The following is a 27,081-nucleotide window of genomic DNA, read 5'->3' on the forward strand; positions in this document are numbered from 1 at the left end:
TGTGTATACTTTTGGACAGTTTTATCTATAGAAGGAGCAGGACCAACCAAATTTGAAAAAATATATATTCGAGTCCTAGTAAACTTTTACCAATTTTTATTTTTTGACAATTCCCAAATTTAATAGATGTACCAATGTACCCCTCCCAAAATTTAAGAGTGTGTCATTTTACCCATGTTCTACGAAAGAGAATAGATCCCTATATTCATCTATATAGCCATATAACGTGATAAAGTCTCCGATAAATAGGCCAAAAAATCCGAAATTTCAAATTTTGGTAATCTTTTACCCATGAAAGGGAACTAAATGGATTAACCGAGCTTACAGAAGTACATTGTTTTAGTCCTATTCTTCAATACCAAATTTCAATTTTTGGAATTTTTTAAGATTGAAGAGGATTGCCTATGCATTCCTCCTAAAATTTAAGGGATGGTCGTGAGTGATCCTATGCACTCCTCTCAAAATTTAAGGAGTAGGCCAGGGAGTAGTCTTTTGTAGCTTTGGCTCATTGATCCTGGACCAAAGATCTTGAATCCTGAGAACAAGTAGGCCATTTAAATTTTTTTGCATTATCAAACCAGCCGCCCAAAAGTAGGTCATACTACACTCTCTGACGTCACAGTTTTCTGCTTGTGTTCTCAATACATTATACAGAGATTGAAAGAAGAAGCCAACAAACCTAGTTTTGATAGAACCCAGGGATGTCAGGCAAATAAGTCATAGTCTCAGTGGTTTTATATATACACTATTCGTGGATTCATGAGTAATCGTTTACTGCCAATACCTATTTTATTTCATTCCACCTATCTCGTTTCCTCCCTCTTTATTTCTCAAGACGTTCTCTCCTGCCCCTGATGTATGTATGCTCCTACGTCGTGCATCACTTAGTTGGGAACAGCTATTTTAGAAAGTGTTTTATATCTCAATTTTTATACTATTTTAAGTTATTATTTTTGCCTTTTCAAAAATGTTGTTTTATGTACTCATAACAAATATTTTTGAGTAACGGAGTGTCTATGAATGGAGTGAAACGTTAAAAAAATTGTCGTACAAGTGTGAAGCTGGACGACCAATCCTTCCTCATGCGTAGCACTTTTAAATGTTCCCATCCATTCGTAAACACTCCGATGCGGCAAGACACTGTTCCCGTATTGTGCCAAAAGTCTTTTTATGGATAGTGGTCCCTGATAAGCCTTCCGACCACAAATTACCGGATCACTGTTCGATGTTCCTCTTTGGTGCAAACTTCTAATGGAGCGACTATGATCTATCTGTAGCAAAAGGAAGACAAATGGAGGAAATAAAATCAAACTTTCATAGCATGACCACAACAGCATAATAATAAAATAAACGAGGACATAGTTAGTACGAACAATATAAGAAAAGTTATAGTTACATTGCGGATAATTATTTTACTTACGCTCGTATTTGTCGTGCAAATGTATTTCAAGTTATCAACTCTAATTTCATAAATTCTCTCTCTTCTAAAATAGACTTGTGAATAAGAATGGTATGTGGTAGGTGGACAAGATATATATATGTGTGTGTGTGATATAGAATGAATGGCACTAGCGTGTGTAATTTATGTCTCCCCTTCCCTGTCTCATTTCAAGAGAGCAGGAACTTAGGTGAATGTTTACCGACCACAGGGAGTACCCGTGTAATGTGAAAGTTGGCGAAACTGTGTTTGTGGCTAAAAGGAACAACCTGGAAGACAGTTTGTGCCAGGGATTGTTCAACTAGGATAAATGCTGAGAGCACATCGTTTGTGTGTGTCTGTGTGTGTGTTCTATAACAAATGATACCATCACACGCAAAGTCCATTGGACAGCAAGTGTGGATAGAATGTAAGCGGTACACAAAGATATGTGTGTGTGCTGTCGGTGGGACTAGAAAGATTTCTCTTCTGCATTCTGCAGCTACTAAAGGTATATCTAGATTACAGTCGTGAGTCAACTCACCTTGAAAGGATTTGTATTCCCATGGCGATTCAAACCAATTTAGATTTTCCAAGTAGCTGAATTTCTAGTATGCATTCAATTTCAGACATCCAATATCAACGTTCTAGATATCAACTCGACATAGAAAATGAAATGTAAATGTGCATTTTATTTATACAGGGTGTTCGGAAACAACATTAAAAAAAAACTTTAGGAGATAAATTCTCACGCGAAAATATAAAAATAAAATCCTTCATTTCTAAGCTGCGGCCGGCCGAAAATAGGTTGAAACGATAAAAATAAAGCGTCATAATTCGAGAACAAAATGTCATATTAAGGTCAGGTGAAATAACGCGATTAATTAGTTTGAGCTTAGATTCTGTTTGTGGACCAACCAGCATAAGTGTTAGTTCTACGTGCGAACAGGACACAATGCAACCCACACAACAGTACTGTAGTGTGGGTTGACTAACTTGAAGGACTTTCTGAGATACTCTATACCAGCGTTTCCCAACCGGTGTGCCGTGAATGAGCCACTGGTGTGCCGCGAGGAATCGAAACAAAATTATTAATTTTATAGTAATCAAATTGCAAAATGTAGGGAAAAATGTGTATTTGTATTTCACATTACTATGAACCTCTACTATGAATCTACAATTTGAAGTTTCATACCAGGTTACTGTTCTGTATATTTCTAATGTTGAAAAAAAATTATCATTGTTATGGCCATTATTGCTTCTTTATTATTGCAGACTATTTCGTAACTTGAAAATTTAAAATATCATTCAATCCTTTCGACAAATTACCTACATTTGTGTTTTAAAAGTAAAAGAGATTTGTTTGTTCGTTTGTTATTTAGTGATTTCTCTTCTTAGTAAAAGGTTGGATACAGTTTTTAAAAAGAAAGCGTATTTTTAAAACCCTGAGTCCAATATTTCATTGCAATTGTTTTCTATTTTTAAATTAGAATGAAAAATAAGCATAATGATTTACCACGGGGAAAAAACAGTGATAGAGCTTTCTTCTCTGTAAGAAGGAGATCAATAATCACAGAAAAATACTACTGTGTTTTATATTTACAAATAATAATATCTATAAGTGTGCCGCGAGAATCCAAGTAACACCCGTAGTGTGCAGCAAAGTTGAAAAAGATTGGGAAACGCTGCTCTATACGTTTTGAACCTCAAGAACGTGTGATATCCCAATCCTTCCTCGCTTCGAGTCGAAAATCGGAAAAGAGCTTCGTAGACGATTAACTCTGATGAAGATCTACATGTGTACAAAACGACTATTGGTGGCTTTTTTCCATGTGAAAAATCTGATGGCACGTGTACAGATAAACAGGTACACACGTTCTTTTATATATAATACTCGTAGTGGTTGGATGTGGGGCAGGGGCAGTGATGGGATCCGCTTCAATGCATTAAAAGAAATTCATGAGGTCTTCTAGAAATTCATGAAATTCATGAAAAATGATTGATAAGGAAGTGAAAACTGACACAATCGAGTTCACCCTTCCTACTCAAAACGCCTTATATCTACAAACACTCATTTTTAAAAATCTCTGGTTATTACATAACGCTGGTTTAGATACTGGTTCAAACTCTTCAGAAATTCCGTTATCTCATTTCGATAAATATCCTAATAATTTTATATTTTGTCCTCCTGCTGACGTGACGATATTGTATATAGTTGATTGTGCCACCAATATCGGTTCAAAGCAGTAGTATCAAATGCGAGCCTATCTAAGTTTTTACAGAAAATTTAAGCTGTTGCTGTGCGTTATTTACCTTAAAGATGAATTTACACATCACAATTGGAAGTATTTTCAGCGCACAATGCTAAATCAGCGTCTCTGCAAATATAGGCAATGACTACTTTTCATTTATGCTTAGTCTCTTCTCCTTGCAGGCCGGTAACCAGCCCAAAAATGTAGCGGTGGGGCAAGCAAAAATTTAAGAGGGCCCGGCCCCCCTAGAACCCCGTGTATACGGGTCTGTCTCCTGGTCAAGTATTTTAATCAGTAGCGTCGTTTCACATTTTGCCACGGAGGGGAGGGTAAGATTGTCCAGCAACATACGGGTTTCACACTTTCCATTAGTATATTAGTGCATTAAAATGCATGTGTTTCTTAAACACAGAAATAGCAATTGTGCCCCTGTCCTCAGTAATGACGCCCCTGGTTTCAGTGTAGGTACCATTCCCTGGCTGATTAAATACTAATGCAAATTGATTGATCATTTATCACAATTTCGCAATAGTGGTAAAATTTCGCTCATCTACCTTATAACAGTACAGATAAAAACGTACACATCACGTTATAATACGGTATCGTAACATTGTAATATGCCTCACGTTATAACATGGTTTTCTCTGTGTCGTAGTGATACTTTTGCAAAATACCCGAGAAAAAAAGTAACAAATTTGTGCAACTTCGATATCTCTCGGAAACCCTTAAATAAAACACTGGATCAAATCATGTGTTCTCAGAACTACTACGAGGTTGTAGCTGCGATGGTGTAGTGCGTATTATACCATCACCTTGGTTGTCAAGAGCCAAGTTACAGCGGAAATAAAATATCTACACTAGAAATGTTATCACCACATCAGCACCGTACTAATAATTTTATTCTATAGTTGCAATTTGTCAGAGAAGATTTAATTCGTCTATAAGGAAATTTAACTCTTAAGAGTAATCGTAATATTAACAATGTAAAATATACCAAGTATATTACAAAGGCTATCTCAGAAAAGGTGATACAGTTTTTTTTTCTAGCTTGGTAACACTGCTTATTGCCTCAATACAGTCTCGTCGTGTAGGATGACTTATTCTGTATCGTAGCAAGTTGTCACATACAGTGTTTCTAAACGACGTTTGTGGGTAGTTGTGTTGATTTACGTGGAACGTGTTTCGTTTACCTCTCCAAGCCTTTGTGTATAAGATTGCTTTTCGCGATGAGTATTCAAGACAAGCAGCAACACGCCATAAAATTGTGTTGGCGTTTAGAGAAAAGTGCTTCGGAAACATATGCAATGTTTCAACAGGCATATGCCGAAAACAACAGGCAAAACAGATTGAGTAGAGCTACAGCGTACCAATGGCACAAGTTATTGAAAGATGGGCTCGAATCGGGTGTCTGTGATTAACGAGATGCTGGTGAATACTGTTGAGCAATCATTCGTGACAATAGGCATATGTTTGTGAGAGCGCTAAGTGCACATAGTTGGGCATACCGAAGGCATATGTTTGTGAGAGCGCTAAGTGCACATAGTTGGGCATATCGAAGGCATATGTTTGTGAGAGCGCTAAGTGCACATAGTTGGGCATATCGAATGACATCGTCCACTGAATTTTGCGTGATCCTTTGAAAATGAAGATGGTTTGCTCCGTATGGATACCGCATTTTCTTACAGCAGTTCAGATACAGAAGCATGTGAATGTTCGCACACGATGAGAGAGATGTACGAAGATGTTCCCCACATTCTGAATTGTATCATAACTGCATATGAAACATGGATCCATGACTTTGTCCCGCTTACAAAAATAAATAAATAAATAAAAAGCAGCACATAAAAGTCGCCATAGTCGTCTCGCGAGAAGAAAGTGCAGCAACACAATACCACAGGTAAAATGATACTAATCACATTTTGAGATCGGAAAGGCATGGTGTGCCAACACGTTGTCCCTCCTGGGCAAACGGTGAATGCAGTATACTACTAAGAAGTCACCGATACTGCACCAGCATGTAGCAAAAAAGAGGTCGAATTTGAAGAACTCCTTCATATTGCACTACGATAACGCACGCACGCACTTTTCAGAATTACGCGACGAAGAGCAAAATAGACATTTTCCTGCATACAACATACAGCCCGGAGACCTTGCGCCCTGCAACTTTTGGCTATTTCCACTTTTAAAGGCCGCTTTACGTAGTCGTCATTTCATGATGAACAAAGTGATCACCGCAGTGCACTTAGCTACCTGACAAGTTTGCAAGCACATTCAGAAAGTGGCAGGAGCATGTAGAAACTCAGCTGTCAATGGTGCCTATTTTGAGAAAGATGTACATCTACTCGATATGGCTGATTGTGAATAAAATGTTTTGGTTTGTAATTTTTTTTTATTATTTTAATGATTCTTAGAGGAGTCCGTGTATATGCTTGTCTTTGAACTGCTACCCAGTCACGACTTCTTGACCCATTGCACTCATTTTGATCTCAAGCGGAAGCTATTGAACCAAAGTTTCACCTTAGTATATTTGCTAGCCAATCGCTGTTTTCCTATACAGGAATTAGTTTCAGGAATTAGCTTCTCTGCGATAACCTTTATATACGAATCTTTGTTGCCTTTTTAATTATATTTTTTTATTGAAGATATTTCGTCTCTTAACACTTCATCATCCATTTTATACGTTCAAAAAAATTCCTGCAGGACATGTCGAAACTCACAACCACTTGGAGTTCCGCTTTTATTAGTTCATAGTAACATGTGCTCCTGATATCAATGTATCACAATTGCCTGAAACTGTAATATGATTGAGTCGTTAACGACAGACCAAGGTTAACCGTCGCACTATCAACGGGAGGGATTGTACTTTGTGCCCACCAGTATGTCTTTCGTAATTACTCTTTTAATTATTTATTTAAAATTGTAAAAAAAGAAAAATATATGTTATTGCTCAATATGTTTAGCTAAACCTTACGGTGGTGCAAATTGAGCGTTAGTATGTCTCATAAATTTGCTATTTTAAGTCGGTGGGTACAAAGTACTCCTCCCCCACTACTGACATTTAGAAGTGTCACTCCTAGATGGCAGTATAACAAACAACTGTTAGCCTTATCCCATGCAATGTTCACTTCAGTCACTGTAAATTTTTGTGAGAGTTTCTAATTTGTTTCTTTTGAGAGATTACAGTATAATAAATAGCTGTTAGTCTTAGTCCGTGTACTGTTCACTTCAGTCACTGTAGATTTTTGTGAGAGTTTCCAATTTGTTTCTTTTGAGAGATTACAGTATAATAAATAGCTGTTAGTCTTAGTCCGTGTACTGTTCACTTCAGTCACTGTAGATTTTTGTGAGAGTTTCCAATTTGTTTCTTTTGAGAGATTACAGTATAATAAATAGCTGTTAGTCTTAGTCCGTGTACTGTTCACTTCAGTCACTGTAGATTTTTGTGAGAGTTTCCAATTTGTTTCTTTTGAGAGATTACAGTATAATAAATAGCTGTTAGTCTTAGTCCGTGTACTGTTCACTTCAGTCACTGTAGATTTTTGTGAGAGTTTCTAATTTGTTTCTTTTGAGAGATTACAGTATAATAAATAGCCGTTAGTCTTAGTCCGTGTACTGTTCACTTCAGTCACTGTAGATTTTTGTGAGAGTTTCCAATTTGTTTCTTTTGAGAGATTACAGTATAATAAATAGCTGTTAGTCTTAGTCCGTGTACTGTTCACTTCAATCACTGTAGATTTTTGTGAGAGTTTCTAATTTGTTTCTTTTGAGAGATTATGTATAATAAATAGCTGTCAGTCTTAGTCCGTGTACTGTTCACTTCAGTCACTGTAGATTTTTGTGAGAGTTTCTAATTTGTTTCTTTTGCTAGCATAGTTAATTTTATCGACAGATGGACAGGTTAGCATAAAATTACCTCTTCCCCTTGGTAGTCCATCTTACAAAAAATACGTAGGTAGTATAAGGGTTAAGATACTAAACCAAATTATTCTTAAAGATAATGTTCGGTTAACAATTAGATAGGAGATTTTAAAAAACTATTTCATTTCCTTTTCGAATAGAAGGATACATCTACAACGGTATGTTGTACTATTATTTACCTGTACCGGTCTTAGAAAGGTGATCAGAGGTGCGACAACGGAGCATATTTTGTAAAGAAGAAGAAATATTGTATTGTAAAGATTATTAGTGCTCCTTAGTTACCAAAAATTAAAAAATATAAACAAGTAAGATTGTTGAATAATAGATTGCAAGGTTAACAGAAGAATTGATATTTAGGAAGTTAATCGTTTGTAATAGAAATATTAAACAAAGGTATAAATAAATGATATTTACGTTTCAAAGTTCTGTTTTAGATATTGTGGCTCAAGAAATATTTAATTAAGAACCAGTGGTGTTACATAATTAAATGGTGCCTTCATACCGGGAGTTAGTGTATCGTTCTGAAGTACAGTAACAACGGACACAATTGAGCCCAATATTTATGTTACTATATTAAGAAGCGGTAAACGAATAAACCGAGATATGTCGGAAACTGAAGGTATACAAGACCGACCTATGCAAAGTAGTAGTCATGCTCCTGATACCGTGACAGACCTTTTAAAGCAAATATCATGTCAAATGAACCAACTTCAACAGAATCAACAGGAGTTCCAACATAAAATGGACCAACTTCAACAGAATCAACAGGAGTTACAACAAAAAATGGTGATTCAACAACAATTTGAGGAATTCCAGAATGTGACCCATCAACAATTGGAGGACTCCCTAAAGCAATTGCAACTTAAAATTGAGGAACGACTGGAAGATAAAATGGATCGATTACAATGTAAAATAGAAGGTCAATTGGAGGAACAGATTTCCACGAGATGTAAGCAGTATGACCAAAAGATGGAACGAATATCCCAAAATTACACTGAGATGCAGGATGTGGTCAAAGCCATGGAATCGGTAATTAACGAACACACCTTTCACATCCGAGAACTCCGGGAGGATATGAATTGTTGCCAAGAGTGGTACCATACTATTAAGGAAGAGCACGACGGTGGACATAGACATCAGTCACACAGTGGACATAGAAATCAGGCTATGTATAATGGATTAGAACCAGTAATCTCTCATGATGGTGGTTATAGAAATCAGTCTCCTTTTAAGGAACCAGAACTAGCAACACCTCATCGAGTTTTGGAGGATAGTAGGTCTTCGGGATACAGTGAAGGAAGTACCGAAGTTGGAAGAAGAAAGAAATATTCATCCCGTAGGAATTCAAAATGTTACGGTAAATATTCAAAATCTCATAATAATGACAAACCTTTGCGATTTAGCGAGGTAAAGTCATTGACCAAATTTAGCGGTGGACCTGATGATATTCCTGCACGGGTATTTATCGAGAAGTTCGAGGACGAATGCGACTTGATAGGAATCAAAGAATCAAAATTCCTGAAGATACTTCCACACGTCCTACAACCTCCATGTTTAACGTGGTTCAAAGCCATTCGAGAAAATCTCCATGCTTATTCAGATTTTAAAGCGGCCCTACTATCCAATTATGAAAACGATTTTATGCTTGCTAACAGGGATGCTTTATTACGTACCAAAGTTTTCGATCCCCGAAGCCACAAAAATGTTACGGAATTTGTAGTATCGACATACAACGAATTAAAAGCTCTAAATCCTAATCATCCGGAGTCACGTATAATTGCTTCAATTCGCATACTATTGCCGTTCAGATTGCAACAAATGTTAATGTCTGCACAATGTGTCAATTTCAGTCATATGGTCATGCTAGTGCAGAACTTCGAGAGTCAATATTTGATGCAGAAAAATAATAAAAATCCCAATAGAGGTCAGGGTAATGTTAGCCGCAATCCTATTAATTATGCTCATGTTCGCAATCTAAGTGTACAAAATGGAAATAACTCACACACACAAGGAAATGGCAATCATCGTTTTAATAATCGAGCGTGTAATCCAAATAATACCGGTAACTCAACTCAACCTAATGGAAGAAATAATAATAGGAATTTCAGAAATAATCACCGAAATTATAATCGAAGTAACAACAATTATCGTGATTATGCACAAAATCGATTCATAGGTGGTAGCAATTATAATAATAGAAATCCAAATTCTGTGTATGCATACAATCGATCCGATTCTACTCAAGAATGCGGAATACAATGTTCCTTAATTGCGCACTTTGAACAAATAACTTGAACCAGTAAAAAGGCGCCCGACAGATGTGTTTTAGACCGACTTTGCTTATGTCTATGGTTAATGTGTTCTTTATTCAGTTTATTATTTTGGCAACCTACCGAAAATACTAAAAAAAAAAAAAAAAATGGATGGACTTAGTTAAAAATGTAGTCCCTCCTGAGATCATAAGTAAAATTAATATAAATAATGTATAATAGAGGGAACTCAATCTCAAAAAGAGATAAACGTCGTATTTCATAATTATATAACTTATTTATTGTATTTTTCTTCATGTTATTTTATCTTCAACTATTTTTCTAGTGTAACAATTATTTTCTTCAATGTTAAAGTATGCTATATTGTTTTATTATGTTCACAACACTATAATTACTCATTAAGCCCTTTATGCGATCTATATGTATATTCACGTAGAATGTTTATTCTGTGTTTACATCTGGATCAATTCTATTAGAGAACATATTTATATTTAATTCAGTGCAATTATATTTAACTTCATGAATTAAACTATGCACCTTATGGTAAAAAATATCCTAGTGAATCTAAAAATAATTGTGGACCGTATTATTATAGTTATTTTCTGTTGATGCACCTTGTTATTTATATTATAATGTAAGGCCAAAGAATATGCTTAATTATGTGATTGATTTTATGATACTGATGTAAAATATAATTTTATGTATATACAAGGGCTGATCAAAATGTGTATACTTGTACGGTCCAGGATTCTTTTCATTTATTGTTAATAAATAAATGAAATCCATGTTCGTGGCGCCAGATACAACGGTATGTTGTACTATTATTTACCTGTACCGGTCTTAGAAAGGTGATCAGAGGTGCGACAACGGAGCATATTTTGTAAAGAAGAAGAAATATTGTATTGTAAAGATTATTAGTGCTCCTTAGTTACCAAAAATTAAAAAATATAAACAAGTAAGATTGTTGAATAATAGATTGCAAGGTTAACAGAAGAATTGATATTTAGGAAGTTAATCGTTTGTAATAGAAATATTAAACAAAGGTATAAATAAATGATATTTACGTTTCAAAGTTCTGTTTTAGATATTGTGGCTCAAGAAATATTTAATTAAGAACCAGTGGTGTTACATAATTAAATGGTGCCTTCATACCGGGAGTTAGTGTATCGTTCTGAAGTACAGTAACAACGGACACAATTGAGCCCAATATTTATGTTACTATATTAAGAAGCGGTAAACGAATAAACCGAGATATGTCGGAAACTGAAGGTATACAAGACCGACCTATGCAAAGTAGTAGTCATGCTCCTGATACCGTGACAGACCTTTTAAAGCAAATATCATGTCAAATGAACCAACTTCAACAGAATCAACAGGAGTTCCAACATAAAATGGACCAACTTCAACAGAATCAACAGGAGTTACAACAAAAAATGGTGATTCAACAACAATTTGAGGAATTCCAGAATGTGACCCATCAACAATTGGAGGACTCCCTAAAGCAATTGCAACTTAAAATTGAGGAACGACTGGAAGATAAAATGGATCGATTACAATGTAAAATAGAAGGTCAATTGGAGGAACAGATTTCCACGAGATGTAAGCAGTATGACCAAAAGATGGAACGAATATCCCAAAATTACACTGAGATGCAGGATGTGGTCAAAGCCATGGAATCGGTAATTAACGAACACACCTTTCACATCCGAGAACTCCGGGAGGATATGAATTGTTGCCAAGAGTGGTACCATACTATTAAGGAAGAGCACGACGGTGGACATAGACATCAGTCACACAGTGGACATAGAAATCAGGCTATGTATAATGGATTAGAACCAGTAATCTCTCATGATGGTGGTTATAGAAATCAGTCTCCTTTTAAGGAACCAGAACTAGCAACACCTCATCGAGTTTTGGAGGATAGTAGGTCTTCGGGATACAGTGAAGGAAGTACCGAAGTTGGAAGAAGAAAGAAATATTCATCCCGTAGGAATTCAAAATGTTACGGTAAATATTCAAAATCTCATAATAATGACAAACCTTTGCGATTTAGCGAGGTAAAGTCATTGACCAAATTTAGCGGTGGACCTGATGATATTCCTGCACGGGTATTTATCGAGAAGTTCGAGGACGAATGCGACTTGATAGGAATCAAAGAATCAAAATTCCTGAAGATACTTCCACACGTCCTACAACCTCCATGTTTAACGTGGTTCAAAGCCATTCGAGAAAATCTCCATGCTTATTCAGATTTTAAAGCGGCCCTACTATCCAATTATGAAAACGATTTTATGCTTGCTAACAGGGATGCTTTATTACGTACCAAAGTTTTCGATCCCCGAAGCCACAAAAATGTTACGGAATTTGTAGTATCGACATACAACGAATTAAAAGCTCTAAATCCTAATCATCCGGAGTCACGTATAATTGCTTCAATTCGCATACTATTGCCGTTCAGATTGCAACAAATGTTAATGTCTGCACAATGTGTCAATTTCAGTCATATGGTCATGCTAGTGCAGAACTTCGAGAGTCAATATTTGATGCAGAAAAATAATAAAAATCCCAATAGAGGTCAGGGTAATGTTAGCCGCAATCCTATTAATTATGCTCATGTTCGCAATCTAAGTGTACAAAATGGAAATAACTCACACACACAAGGAAATGGCAATCATCGTTTTAATAATCGAGCGTGTAATCCAAATAATACCGGTAACTCAACTCAACCTAATGGAAGAAATAATAATAGGAATTTCAGAAATAATCACCGAAATTATAATCGAAGTAACAACAATTATCGTGATTATGCACAAAATCGATTCATAGGTGGTAGCAATTATAATAATAGAAATCCAAATTCTGTGTATGCATACAATCGATCCGATTCTACTCAAGAATGCGGAATACAATGTTCCTTAATTGCGCACTTTGAACAAATAACTTGAACCAGTAAAAAGGCGCCCGACAGATGTGTTTTAGACCGACTTTGCTTATGTCTATGGTTAATGTGTTCTTTATTCAGTTTATTATTTTGGCAACCTACCGAAAATACTAAAAAAAAAAGAAAAAAAAATGGATGGACTTAGTTAAAAATGTAGTCCCTCCTGAGATCATAAGTAAAATTAATATAAATAATGTATAATAGAGGGAACTCAATCTCAAAAAGAGATAAACGTCGTATTTCATAATTATATAACTTATTTATTGTATTTTTCTTCATGTTATTTTATCTTCAACTATTTTTCTAGTGTAACAATTATTTTCTTCAATGTTAAAGTATGCTATATTGTTTTATTATGTTCACAACACTATAATTACTCATTAAGCCCTTTATGCGATCTATATGTATATTCACGTAGAATGTTTATTCTGTGTTTACATCTGGATCAATTCTATTAGAGAACATATTTATATTTAATTCAGTGCAATTATATTTAACTTCATGAATTAAACTATGCACCTTATGGTAAAAAATATCCTAGTGAATCTAAAAATAATTGTGGACCGTATTATTATAGTTATTTTCTGTTGATGCACCTTGTTATTTATATTATAATGTAAGGCCAAAGAATATGCTTAATTATGTGATTGATTTTATGATACTGATGTAAAATATAATTTTATGTATATACAAGGGCTGATCAAAATGTGTATACTTGTACGGTCCAGGATTCTTTTCATTTATTGTTAATAAATAAATGAAATCCATGTTCGTGGCGCCAGATACAACGGTATGTTGTACTATTATTTACCTGTACCGGTCTTAGAAAGGTGATCAGAGGTGCGACAACGGAGCATATTTTGTAAAGAAGAAGAAATATTGTATTGTAAAGATTATTAGTGCTCCTTAGTTACCAAAAATTAAAAAATATAAACAAGTAAGATTGTTGAATAATAGATTGCAAGGTTAACAGAAGAATTGATATTTAGGAAGTTAATCGTTTGTAATAGAAATATTAAACAAAGGTATAAATAAATGATATTTACGTTTCAAAGTTCTGTTTTAGATATTGTGGCTCAAGAAATATTTAATTAAGAACCAGTGGTGTTACACATCGTGAGATGCGTTGTTAACAATGTATGACAAGTTTCTCTAAATAAATAAATAAATAAATAAATAAATGCTGATTAACTTTTAAAAGAAATCATTTTATGAGTGCCCTGGACTATAGTTTATTTTGCTTATTACAAAAACAGAAGTGGAAGAAATTATTTAGGAGTAGGGCTATAATAAAAATTTATATAAAATAAAAAGTGCCATAAATAGGTAAACCTTAAGCTTAAAACGTAAGATCTGGAAGCTCTTATTTCATACCAGTGTTTCTTCCAGACATTTTTTTTTTTTTTTTGCAGGAGCACTACCCGCCCGGAGCTCTTGGAGTGCCCCCGGAGGAGACCAAAATAATATGTCTATAATATAGTAATAAATACAATAGTACCATGTGAAAATAGTATGTATCCTCCCCCTCGGAACATTTTTTTTTTCTGAAAGAAACTGATTCATATAGTAATGTTGCGAGGGTCATATCTGCTTACATACGACTTTTTCAGTACAGTTGGGTTTATTTGGATTTTTTTAAATCCTCTATGTATATCTGCAGGGTCAAAACTACGAAAATCCAATTCTTTAGTCATTACAACTTAGCTTTAAGTGGGGTTAACTGTTCTGTGCATCCAAATCGTCGCTACGCTATTGCTAACACGTCAATTACTTTTAATAGTGATCCAATATTTAATCAGGTGTAATAGCTCTAGAAATCGATCTAATATTCATTACTAAGTACATGCCATTCATTTTTCTTCCGGGAAAAGAACTCTTGTTTTTCTACATAGCTACTAATTTCAGGGTTGAAGAAATCCATTCATTTTTTTTAATAAAAACTCTCTGTGAATTGCTTTTAGTTAATGAAAATTTCACATTTCATTTTTTTCCCTCCCTGTTCAAAACATTTCAGTCAGTGATTAAAGACTTTGGCTTCAGTCACAGATATACAGATATACTAACGCTCTGATTTTTTTTTTTTTTTTTTTTTTTTTTTAAGAATGACAATGAACTATTTCCATTTGTACGTTGCATGGTTATTCTCAGAACAAGTAATGTAATCCTTTGAGATTTAATCTTCCGAGAGATCTCACCGTGACTTAACTATCTCGCATGTCCGCTCGGAAATGATTGTAGAGATTTGGATGGGGAATCTACGTACATACAACAGATATGTGCGGAAAATATGAACGAAATTTTACAAAAGAAATAGAAACAGAGCTTTCATCTGGATGATAACGTAACAAAGACTTCTCGAGTATTGTTAGGCCTGGAGAGGAGAGACATTGATTTTTTTTTTCCTTTTATTCTGTACTTACAGACTTGTTTGCTTCCTCTGTTGCACATCAAATGCAATTACATGAATTTAGAATTTCTTGTGTAATCACATAAGTAGAACAAGTGAGTTTTTTTCCACATCGTGAAACTACAGTAGATTTTCGAATTATGTCAATTTATCAGAATTGAATGTACTAGGAGTCTCATTCCGTATCCGTACTGTTTTGGATCAACGCTACGCTAAACTTGTGTTTTACTTTACGACAGTAAATATTCCAGTTACAATCCCTTATTACATAATTGCGTTGCGTTGCGTTGCGATGAGCAAATATTCTGATTACTGTTACGGGTTTAAGCCTTGGATCTATAATTTCCACTAGCAACTAACATAGAATGAACATCAGAGATGAAACTTAAGTTTCAGACTAGTTGCAAAAATTTTTCAGAGAAGAAAAGGAAGATATGTGATATTCTGAATTCACATATAATGAAAAACACATATATGGTTTACAAACATATATGTGATTTGAAACTATTCTATTTTAGGGGTGCATACTTACATTCATGAAGTATTAGCTTTTCTTTATACGAAATCCACTCTTACTGCCTTAGAAAGTGTTTCTTAGGAGAGGAGTTGCTCCCCAATCCTTCATGAACTATTAATTAGATCAAACTCCAGCTGTGCCACGTTACGCATATTCACCAGTCGATCATCTTTTTACACTCCATGAACGTGATCAGGCCATACCTCTCTACAACCCAAATCATCCCATTTACCATCACCATCTGCATATCTATTGTGCATAATTTCATTCTTGCACTCAATTGTTTTCACTAATAGGCTCCCATTGTCTCAACCTGCCCTGGGTAGTCACAGAGCAGACTATAAACACCCTCGTCTTAGCTAACATCATGTGTCCTTCATTGCTACCATCACCTCATATCTCATCTCATTCTTAGGAATTAAGGGAAATAAATCAATAAATAATTCCTGATACCCGCTCCTAATACGTTTTTACTACACATAAATTGATGTCACTGGTCCGAGAGAAGGCGTTACCTTCTGTTGCTCGCCCATTTGTTGAAACTGCACTTAAAAAAGGAGGAGTTGCATTACTGGGTGAGGATTGAGTTTACAAAAACTGAATCTGAAAGAGTTTAAAACTTTAAAACACCAACAAACTTTGCTAGATGGACACTGAAAAGAATGAATGCTATCTAACCGAGTCAGGGCAGAAGCACAACAGGAGGGCTCACACGGTAGCTTGTAGGTGCGTCCGTAGAGAACAGGCACGACAGTGACAGTGGATATGCGTATAAACGAGGCTAGAGAAAAACACTTTATGTGGCTTTAAAACATACCTTGCGTCTAGCACAGCTTTGCGACACTTTTATGATCACTTTGTACACTGTCTTTACTTCATCATGTCTTTATTCTAAAATACAACGTGGTAAAGATCACTTTCCATTTCGTGTTTCTATTATTATACGAGTTTATGTGAATTTTACGAGTTTATGCCCCCATGAAATGGGTTAGCATCCAAACTCTTGCCCCAGTTTACCACATTTAATTCAGATGCAACTCGCCTCTTATTAGTTTCCTCTCTAAATTTCTGTATTTCCCTCCGTTATTGAAACATACACATAATACTATTGGGACGCTTAATCTATTCCAGAAAGCTGCTTCTCGCTATACCGGTTTTGTTCTAGCACTTGCCGACAGATGGACGGATGGGCATATCCCCAATTATGTATAGCATAGTTTGGAAGTCCAATAGTTCTTTCGGAAATATTTCATTCCGCATCTCTTAAAGAAACGTCATATAAAAATGTTTAATGTGTTATCATATTTTCAATAGTATAATGAAGAACTTCGTATTCAGAAAAGAACGCTAATAGAAGTATCATGTGTACATCACATGAAGGAATTTGATTTGTAGGGTGTGACATTTTCTCAATTAATATTAAAACCGAAAGCGATAATAAATTTCTACCCCTTCCAGTTTCAGCCTTTAAACGCCTATTGACGCACATCTGCGTCATGGTTTTAACCTTCATAGCTCAGCTCCTAATTAAGGCACGAAGATGATTTTGGTATCAGTGTCTTTGTGAAGGATGAAGCTGTCCAACGACGTGCATTTTATGTTTGTGGAGAATGCCGCGGAAGAGGGAGGGAGGGATAAAAATCGTGTTTTTTGATTCTTCATCAGTTTTTTGGGGGGCATCCTCCCTCACCCTTGGGAGTACAGCCATAAAACTTAGTATGCGAAACAATAAAGTAGTCCACTATGCGCTAATACCCCACAAAAGTACTTGTTACTTATGTATGTGGAATAGGGGAGGTTCAAATTTGACCAATTTTGGGTTGCCAGAGCTTCCCAAATTCTATGATTCATATTTTTCCAGATTGTTCCTCTTTCTGCTTCATCTTCTTCTTTTCCGAATAAAGTGGGAATTACATAAGTGTTACCTCGTTGGAATCTGTGATTCATAATCTTTCCAACGATGTATGAATCATGACTCAGTGATAATTACAGGGGTCACCAAGGCTGACAACGTGAAGGTCTTAAACCGCCCTTCGAAAATAATATACATGCGTTTTTTATTAGAAATTTGGTTCTGAATGTTTTCTAGCTTTGTATTGCAGACAGCTACCATGTTTCCATATTATTGTCACAAATGTGTTGTCTTCACTTCATTTTGTCAGCGTAAGATGATTGTAAGGGTTGCTAGGGCCTCCAAAATTCTTCATTTTAAATATTTTTTCTGGATTTTTTCTATTTTTTCTTCTTTTTCTTCCACAAATAAAGCGGAATTGCACAAGTTTTATCTCGTTAGAATCTGTGATTCACAAGCTTTCCAACGATGTATGAATCATGACTCTGTGATAATTACGGGGGTCACTAAGGACCCTGACGTCAGAGTCTACCATTACGTTGAAACTCCTGATCGGCGTTTAAAGATTAGAGTGGAGATGAAATGTAGTTTTCAGGCGTTTAATTGATTGCAAAAATCTGCACTTTGCTATATATTACCGTTTCAAGTCAATCAATATTAAAACTGGAAGTGGTTTATTTCTACTACTTCTGGTTTGAATAGTGGATTAAGAGAGAAGATTATATCTATTCTTCGAACGTTAAATCGTTTCCATAGGGAAAAAAAAACTTTTCTCGCTATCCATAATGGTTTTCGCTCTGTGTAAATCAATATTGAAACCGGAAGTTGTACCTGATTTCTATCACTTCCGGTTTTAGTAAGGAGTTAACGATGCAGTTGAAATGTATGTATTCTTGAGACACTTAATCCGAACGCAGGAAATGTTTCGTTACCTATTACCGTTTTTGCAGTATAGTGATCAACGTTAAAATCGGAAATCGTTGATTTCTACCACTTCCTGTTTGAATATCGTATTCATCTACGAACTCGGTTTCTAACTTTTGATCCTTTACTTCCAGATCAAAATTGATGGTGATTCATCACATTGTTCTAGAGATTTCTTTCGTCTTTCGTATGGACAGACGAACAGACATGCTAATATATATATTAAAGAATTTTAGTTATCCAAACTCTTTGATAAAAGGAATGTGCGATAATACTAATACATTTCAGTATCATTTTTTGGATTAAAACGTCCATTCTCACCCCGTTTATATCCGCTGACTATAGAATTACTAGCGGCTGTTACATAACAAGGATAGTCATTGTGAAAAGACATTTTAGTATCATGCTTACTTTTCAACTAGTATTATCGGTGGTTTAACACAAAGTGAAATTCATTTCAGCAGGGGGCGCTGGTATGAATCTTGTAGTCTTTCTTGGAGACGAGATAGTTTGGTAAAGAACGACATTTACTGTGAGGGGTCGATATTACCTGATAGTCTGTACTCGTCAAAATCGTTGGTTTGAACCCCGACCGTATCTCGAAACCCACGATAAGTCTTAGTTCTGTCTTTCACAACATCGCTCTTAGCAAAAACTCGAACTGAAATTTAAACTTATCAAAGTAGTAAAATTCATATTATCTATCTAATCAATGAAATTAAGAAATATTAACAAGTGAGTGACGAAAATTATATTTTAATATTTGAACATGTATAAGATCTGGAGATATTTCGTCCTACTTCAAACGCCTGTACAAGAAAAAATTGATACATCATATCAGTAGCAAAAACGTAGTCTGCAGAAGCAGCGGTTGCAATATCAAAGGCATGTGCGTACGCGCGAGTGTTAGCCCTCTCCCGGCGTTCTTCAGTCTTATCCAAATAATATTTAGAAAATTTAAATAAGAAAGTCTCTTCAAGTTCTATTTTTATATTTATTGATTTAAGTACATTCTCTAGTATTGAGTTAATATATAGGATATTTTCCTCATTTTCAAAGTGAACAGTCACTTTCAATATACGGTTATATATATATATATATATATATATATATATATATATATATATATATATATATATATATATATATATATATATATATATATATATAACTTCGTATACCGATATTATTGAACAAGAGATAAACAGAATATATAGCATATGCTGTAAGATATGAATGAGGGTGCTACGGAAAAAGAAGAAAAAAGAAAAAGAAAATTGCATATACTCATGCACGCAGTTAAACAAAATTATGTAATTAAATAAACCATACGTTACTTAAAATGGAAGTCCATTCTTCTTTCTTTTTCGTGTTGCAAATTTTTCTGTTACTTTCTGATTGAAATCCAGAATGCTGCTGACGAAGTCTTTCTGAATAGAAAACATCTCTACCGTAAATAATTCCCACTTTATTTTCTTTAGGGTAGAGAAACATGTCTCTCCTCTGCTCAACCTAAGCTGTAGGTCCACGTCTCATATAGCCTCGCTGCTAAAACGGATGCTAAACTAAAAATCACATCACATTACATCTTTTAAAAACAACGTCTGATGTATGTTGCCCTATAATAGAAAAGATCAAGTATTTATTTTATTGTTATTGTTTAATATTTTTCACATAGTTTTACTTCATTATTTTTTCATTTTAAAAATGTGAAGTAAAACTATTATATAACTCAATTTCTCAAAGTGAGTTGAAAATTGGCACTGCTACAGGTTAACGTGGGCGGTCAAAATACTGACACATTTGCTTTCTGGGTAGGGAGAAAGATGTGTAGTTTTACTTAAGATGTTTTTATGCAAACTCTTCTAGCCTTTAGGGACATTTTGCTCATCCCGTGCGTATAAGGGACATTTTCAAGTTGTGTTACTTTTTCATTAAACGAGAGTCATTGAGGTTGGACGAGAATTAACTCCCTATCAAAACGTGTTCATCACTCTTAAAATCCTTAATCAAATTTAAAGTAACAGAAAACATTTTGTTCCTGGTAGAATGTATTATATGATGTCTCATTAATGTCATTCAAGTATCGGAGAGATGCCTAAGCGGCGAAGCTGTTAGCGTACGCGCGTTTGGCGTGGGATATCCAGGTTCGATTTCTGGTGGGAGCTCATGTGGTTCGAAGACGCTTCTTCTCGCCCCTCCGCTCCTGTTTAGCCTCGCTACTTAGAGGGACGCTGAATTCAAAATCACATCACGTCATTCAAGAATCGGGGCGGAGAGTAGTACAATGTTTAACGTTGATGGCGCGGACTCCAGCGGTAAATTTTCAACAACTTCGCATTCTTCCGTCATTTCATCAATAATTGCTTTTTCTTTTGTGCGATAAACAAATCCCCTAACATGAAACACGGCTTCATCTGTCTACAGGATATTGCTGGTAAGGTCGGGCCGAACTTCATGCCATACATTCTCATACTTTAACTGATGTTCGTAGTGTTTCATCAATAATTCTTCGCAGTAATGTGGTTTTCATGGACTAATATTTAGCTCTTCTTTCAGAACGGTTTTCATTATGTCAGGTCAAATCACTTTCCTATCTTTGTGATTTCTAAAGACTTTGCATGAATATTTCCTGAACAACTTACACATTTCTCTCCGTCCTGGATTTTGATAGGCAATCATGTCTCTTAATATCTGCTACAGAAACTATATCCATTAGCTTCAAATGACTATTCCTTATGGTCTTTGCCAGAGATGGAGTGGGTCAGTGGGTCAAGTAGGGCAGATGGGTCATTTGTGAGTGGATCAGTGGCTCCTGGGTCAACAGGACCTGGCCCACTGCGACTCACCATCCACCGTAACCCACTCTGATCCACTATGTCTCACCACCATCCACTCTGCTCAGTGCATTGTAGACAGCATCTTCTGAACACTGGTGAATTTGGTCTCCATTTTTCTTTTTTATTTGTTTCTGTTTACTTATCTGAGATGAGTATATCTAAGTGAAAAAAGAACTTCAGGTACTTTTGGATATTGATATTTGTAATTGTAATAATACCTACTTTATCTTAAGATTCAAATTCCATCCTATTTTCTACTGAAAAGTATATGTAATTCAAAAACGAAATAACTATATACGATAATTAAATTGAAATTCATCGTAATATCGCCCATTCAAACTCAGATTAGTGATAATTTCACAGCCTTCTTTTATACAGTGTCTGGAATGGGACTGACGGCTTTTAAAAGTGTATAGTTTTAATTAATATGGTCAGAGATACAGAAGGGAAAAAACATTTATATTGAAGGAAAGCTCAAAAAGTTTTGTTTAGCAAATTTTCATACTTGAACAACTACCGGTGATCGCGCTAGTATCGCCGATAAACAGAAATGGCGTCGGCAGTCTTAAAGGCGTAATGAGTGTGGTGGTTTCCAGAGACAAAAAGTGTTGTTCAAGTTCAACGAAACTTTCGACGTGTTTACCCCAAGGATCCTCCATCACGCAACAGTATCCAGACGTGGAAGAATAAACTCTTATCAACGGGGAGTGTAGTGAAACAACACAGCGGTGGTAAACCGCATGTGTCAGAAGAAAATGTGGAAGCAATAAGAGTGTTTCCCACGTAGGCCGAGGAAGTCAATTCGCGCAGCGAGCAGGCAATTGGCAATTCCAAAGTCAACAGTACACAAACGATTACGTTTGCGCGCGTATAATGTGCAATTGTTGCAAGAAATTAAGCCCAACGATAAGCCACAGAGAGCAGTATTTGCTACTGAAATTCTGGACAGGAATGTTTATGACCATAATTTCCTATTGAACGTTGTTTTCTCTGATGAGGCAACTTTTCACTTGTCTGGCTGTGTTAACGGACACAATATTAGGATATGGGGATCTAAGAATCCGCTTGCGTATATAGAACATTCTTGAGACAGTCCCAAATTGAATATTTGGTGTGCTTTAAGACATAATGCAGTTATAGCCCCCCCCTTTTTTTTGTAGAGCAAATCGTAGCGAGAAATGTGTTCTTAGACATGCTTCAACACTTTGCTGTCCCCAGTTACAACATTTGCAACCTCAAGTGATATTCCAATTGGATGATGCCCTGTCACATTGGAGCCTGCAAGTGAGGGAGTACCTTGATACTAAATTTCCTGGCCGTTGGATAGGCCGTGATGGACCAATTAGGTGGCCTCCACGCTCTCCTGATGTTACCCCCTGGACTTCTTCGTGTGGGGGTATGTGAAAGACCTTGTGTATTCTGATGAAAATTTGCATAACCTTGATGAACTGAAGAACCGTATTAGGAATGCCATTGCTTCAGTAACACCTCAAATGTTCTAGAATACGTGGAGAGAGATTGAGTTCAGGCTAGATATTGTAAGAGTTACAAATGGAGCTCACGTGGAGTTATACTGAGTTAGAATGACTTATAAGTAAGACCAAATAAACTTTTTGAGTTCTCCTTTAAAATGCATCTTTCCTCTTCTGTATCTCTGATCATATTAAAACTATGCACTTAAAAAGCCGTCAGTCCCATTCGGACACCCTGTATATTACGAATGTAAACTCTTTAGTCAGTGGAAAGGAGGGCGTGGATCATGGGTTGATGACGATGGGTTATGGTGGACGGTGGGTCAGAGTGGGTCACGGTGGGTCATGGGTCCATGCATCATGGTGGGCCATGAATACAGTGGATCATAGATCACGGAGTGGGGGGGGTGTCAGTGAGTCGTGCGACAAGTTTGTATTGACCCACGCCATCCCTGGCTACTGAGGCATGAAATCCTTTCACACTTTTCTCTATCCTTGCACCACGAACTGCTATATTTCGTATCAGCTGAAATCGCTCACGCCAGGTTAAATGTTGCACCATGCTCCACCACTCATACCTACCATAATATCAATGAGACATAATAAATATAATAAATCCTACCATTCCAAAGAACGAAATTCTTTTAGTTTCATTAAAACTAAGGATTGAAAGATGTTTGAACAATTTTCAAGAGGGAGTTAATTGCAGCCTCCTCTGTACATATAAATTTTGTATGAATAATGAAATCATGAGCATGCAATATGTTAAATCGTCATCATTGTTATATTCGAATCCGATACATGAATTATCTTTTTAGTTAATAAAATATGCATTTGATTTTATTTTTGTTTATTGCAGAAGGAGCGGAAAGAATCTGTGGACTCATGTAAACTCCAAGAGGGCTTTAGGAACCGTTCGTCCAGTAAGATGACGAAATACGTGGAATGCTGGGGAGCTGACAAACCCTTCGCCAACATCACAGAAAGCACTCTAGCGAAAAATATTGGACTGACGGTGAGTGTATTCAGCAAAAAAGGGATGAAAAGTCTTTTTCAAATATTTACATACTTGGATCTTCTCATTTCATACAGCAGGGATATATATATATATATATATATATATATATATATATATATATATATATATATATATATATATATATATATATATATGTATATATACATATATACGTATGTATATATGTTGTATGAATGAAGATGACAACGCGATGACGTGAGTACACTATGCATACAAACTATATCTTTCAGCATGGATTCCCATCTACCAAGCTCTCAATACGAGTACTTCTCTATTTGTTGTAGATACTCATCCGTAAGATTATTTTTAGTTTATTTTCCATCAAACACGACAGTTTTCAGTAAATTTACACGATACAGACTTTACAATATTGAATATATATTTATTTTATTTTTACCGTCACTTTATTAAGTCTTTAACCAATAGAAGACGTGATAAAAAAAAAGTCCTAATAATAATAATCAGTAAACGTCTCAGTTTTCGCGTCACGTCAATAGATGTCTCTGAGTGTTATTGTTTACAAAATCATTTAAACCAACACAACGTTGTCAGTGCTGCTAATATAGCCATTTTATGACTAAATATAGACATTTTCTCTAGATGTTTTGGTAATAACAGGCGCGCACACAGAAATTTTTGTTGAAAGGGGTCCAAGCTTTGGGGAATATTGAACAGGTATTATTGTGCATCCAAAAAGACGATAAGTAATTCTAAAATACTTCCACCTATATTTTCAGGAAAAATAATAATAGAACTAGATTGTTTTTATAAGAGAAAGAGTACAAATGTAGGGTAAGATCAAATTTTCATGCTACGTCAATCATTTCCCTATTAAACAAATATAGTTTTATTGAGAAAGTGTACAAATATATATTGTGTTAGGATATTTTGAGATGGTCTGAATCCCGCTGACCCCCATGAGGTGCTTCTAGGTAATAAAAGAAATATAATTTAGTTATTAGCTATAATTTTGATCGATTCTGCGTTCAAAGTTGCCAATTTCTAGCCAATTGTACTTCGCGGTAGCTGAATATTTTTCCAATAAAAACTTCCGTAATGTTATAAATAAAAACATAATATGATTTGTTAATTTGCTAATCACTTTGCTGGCAATTGTTCTTATACGAGTATTACAATACCACAGCCTATCTCATGCATCTTATTTATAAGTCTCAGTCGCTGGCATTCATTCAAGTTTCCCGGTTTTTTTTAAAATTAATAACCACTGATATTCTTCCTTCTTTTGAGCAAACACTTCAGCTTAGTAAGGGGAAGCCGTTCCCTCGCGCACCCTGCTCATTTCCATTCCTGCTAGCATGACTGTAAGGAAATCGGGATTCTTGAAATTGCACCTTCTCGTAGCTAATTTCAATGCGTGATTAATTTATAAGTATGAGAATTTTGCGTTTAACCAAGGATGGGTAAATAATTAAGAAACTTACTTGTGTAAGTGGCAATCAGGTAAATGAAGTATTAACGAAGAAATAACATTAAGAAATGTGTGTCTTTAATATGTAATTGTACCTCACACTCCGAGTATATATTACAATTACATGATACCGGCACAGAAATAAGGATATAAAATAGGCGTAATGATGGTAAGAACAGTTTGTAAATGTTCAGTGAATATATATATTGAAGCAGACCAATGTTACGTTAATTGAAAATATTTTAATCGTATTTTCCGGGAGCTGTGCTGGTGCCCTACTTCAGATATTGTCAGCTATAAGTCTAAATGTATGATACATCCGATTCTCAACTCAAAATAACTTTAGTGAGTGGCGAATCTAGAAGGTAAACATTGGGAGGCAGTCAGAACCCAGCCTATGATAGGTATATCACGAGTTTACTATTAGCTTTAAAAATATATAAATAAGAGGCTCAATTATTTTCATTACTGAAAAAACTCAGGGGCCTAGGCCCCTGCTAGATCCGCCACTGACTTTAGTATCATAAATCGGCCATTAAAAGGTTAATTTCTGCTTACTTAAATATCAGCAAAGGCCGCTGGCGTTTCCTTAATCACTTAGCTTAACACATAACTATGAAAAAGACACTATTAGTCGTTCCACTATTATATATATATGTATATATATATAGAATAGGGCCTAAATAACAAATACACTTCTATCATTTCCTGTAATGTGAAACTTAGCTTTCCGGTGTAAAAACCAAAAAAAAAAAAAAAAAAAAAAAACTAACTGACGCCAACAATAATTAATATGTAGCACAATAATAAAGTATAAAACGATTTACCAGAGAACGCAACTCTGAACGATCTGCATAAACGAAATGAAATGGAGGCGTGGCCCACCCTGTATATATTAGCTTTTTGCTGCCAACAATTGAGCTATAGAAACTTAAGTTCCATTACATATTTAGAGCCATAGATGTGTTCATTCAGTTATTTTTAGTTCTTTATAATTATGTGTGTTTCCTTTCTTATTTCAGAGCATTGCCATGATCGAATCCAATTTACTGCCTGGTAAAAATAGCTGGCTAGAATGCAAGTAAGTGTTTTAGTGCTGTTTTCAAAAAAAAAAAAAAAAAAAAGAAAGAAAGAAAGAAAAGAAAAAGAAATACTACTGACATTTTAAAATTTAATAGGTCATAATATGTTAGGAGTGTGTTGCGATTTTCACACACACACACACACACACACACACACACACATATATATATATATATATATATATATATATATATATATATATATATATATATATATATATATATATAAAATATATTAAATAAGAATTTCTGTTTTCTGGTACAGTAGTTTCTAATTAATAGAACATTCATACATTTAAAAGTGGAAATCAAATATGTGTTTGTTTGTTTCACATAAAAGATTGAATTATAAAATCGAAAGAATAGTGTTTCACACATTACAAAACTATTTAGAAAGTGATAAAGACAGAATGTTCGTTAGTCTTTCATCTAGTGGCATACAAGAGAGTCCCCCGTTCCGGGCTTTAGGCCCCTTGCTTCTACAATATATTGTGGAAAAGTAAACATTTCACCTATTACGACATCTATAAAAACATGGATAACAAGAATTCGAGACAGTGCTGCCAATCGAAGGCTAAGATGCTAAAAAAAACTAAACTATTCTTAAAGATAAGGTTTAGTGTCGGTTAAATAGGAGATAACCGTCATTGAAAAGGGTGAGGTTAAATTTACATTCAAGTTGCACCACCCGATCGTAACGTAATATCACGTGGTATTATCA

The 27,081-nt window shown here is 35.2% G+C and overlaps 1 protein-coding gene across 1 annotated transcript in view; it reads left to right on the top strand.

The window, feature by feature from the left end:
* The window catches only part of Ac76E (adenylate cyclase type 2 Ac76E), a gene marked incomplete in the record, with an annotated part of 460,518 nt that overhangs the window by 127,822 nt on the left and 305,615 nt on the right, over nucleotides 1-27,081 (top strand). Inside the window, 2 exon segments of the mRNA XM_081745497.1 lie at nucleotides 23,670-23,825; nucleotides 26,301-26,359. Of these exon segments, the coding sequence (XP_081601623.1) occupies nucleotides 23,670-23,825; nucleotides 26,301-26,359 (215 nt within the window).

Source organism: Thermobia domestica, chromosome 18 (assembly GCF_964235325.1).
Source record: "Thermobia domestica chromosome 18, izTheDome1.hap1.1, whole genome shotgun sequence".
NCBI lineage: Eukaryota > Metazoa > Arthropoda > Insecta > Zygentoma > Lepismatidae > Thermobia > Thermobia domestica.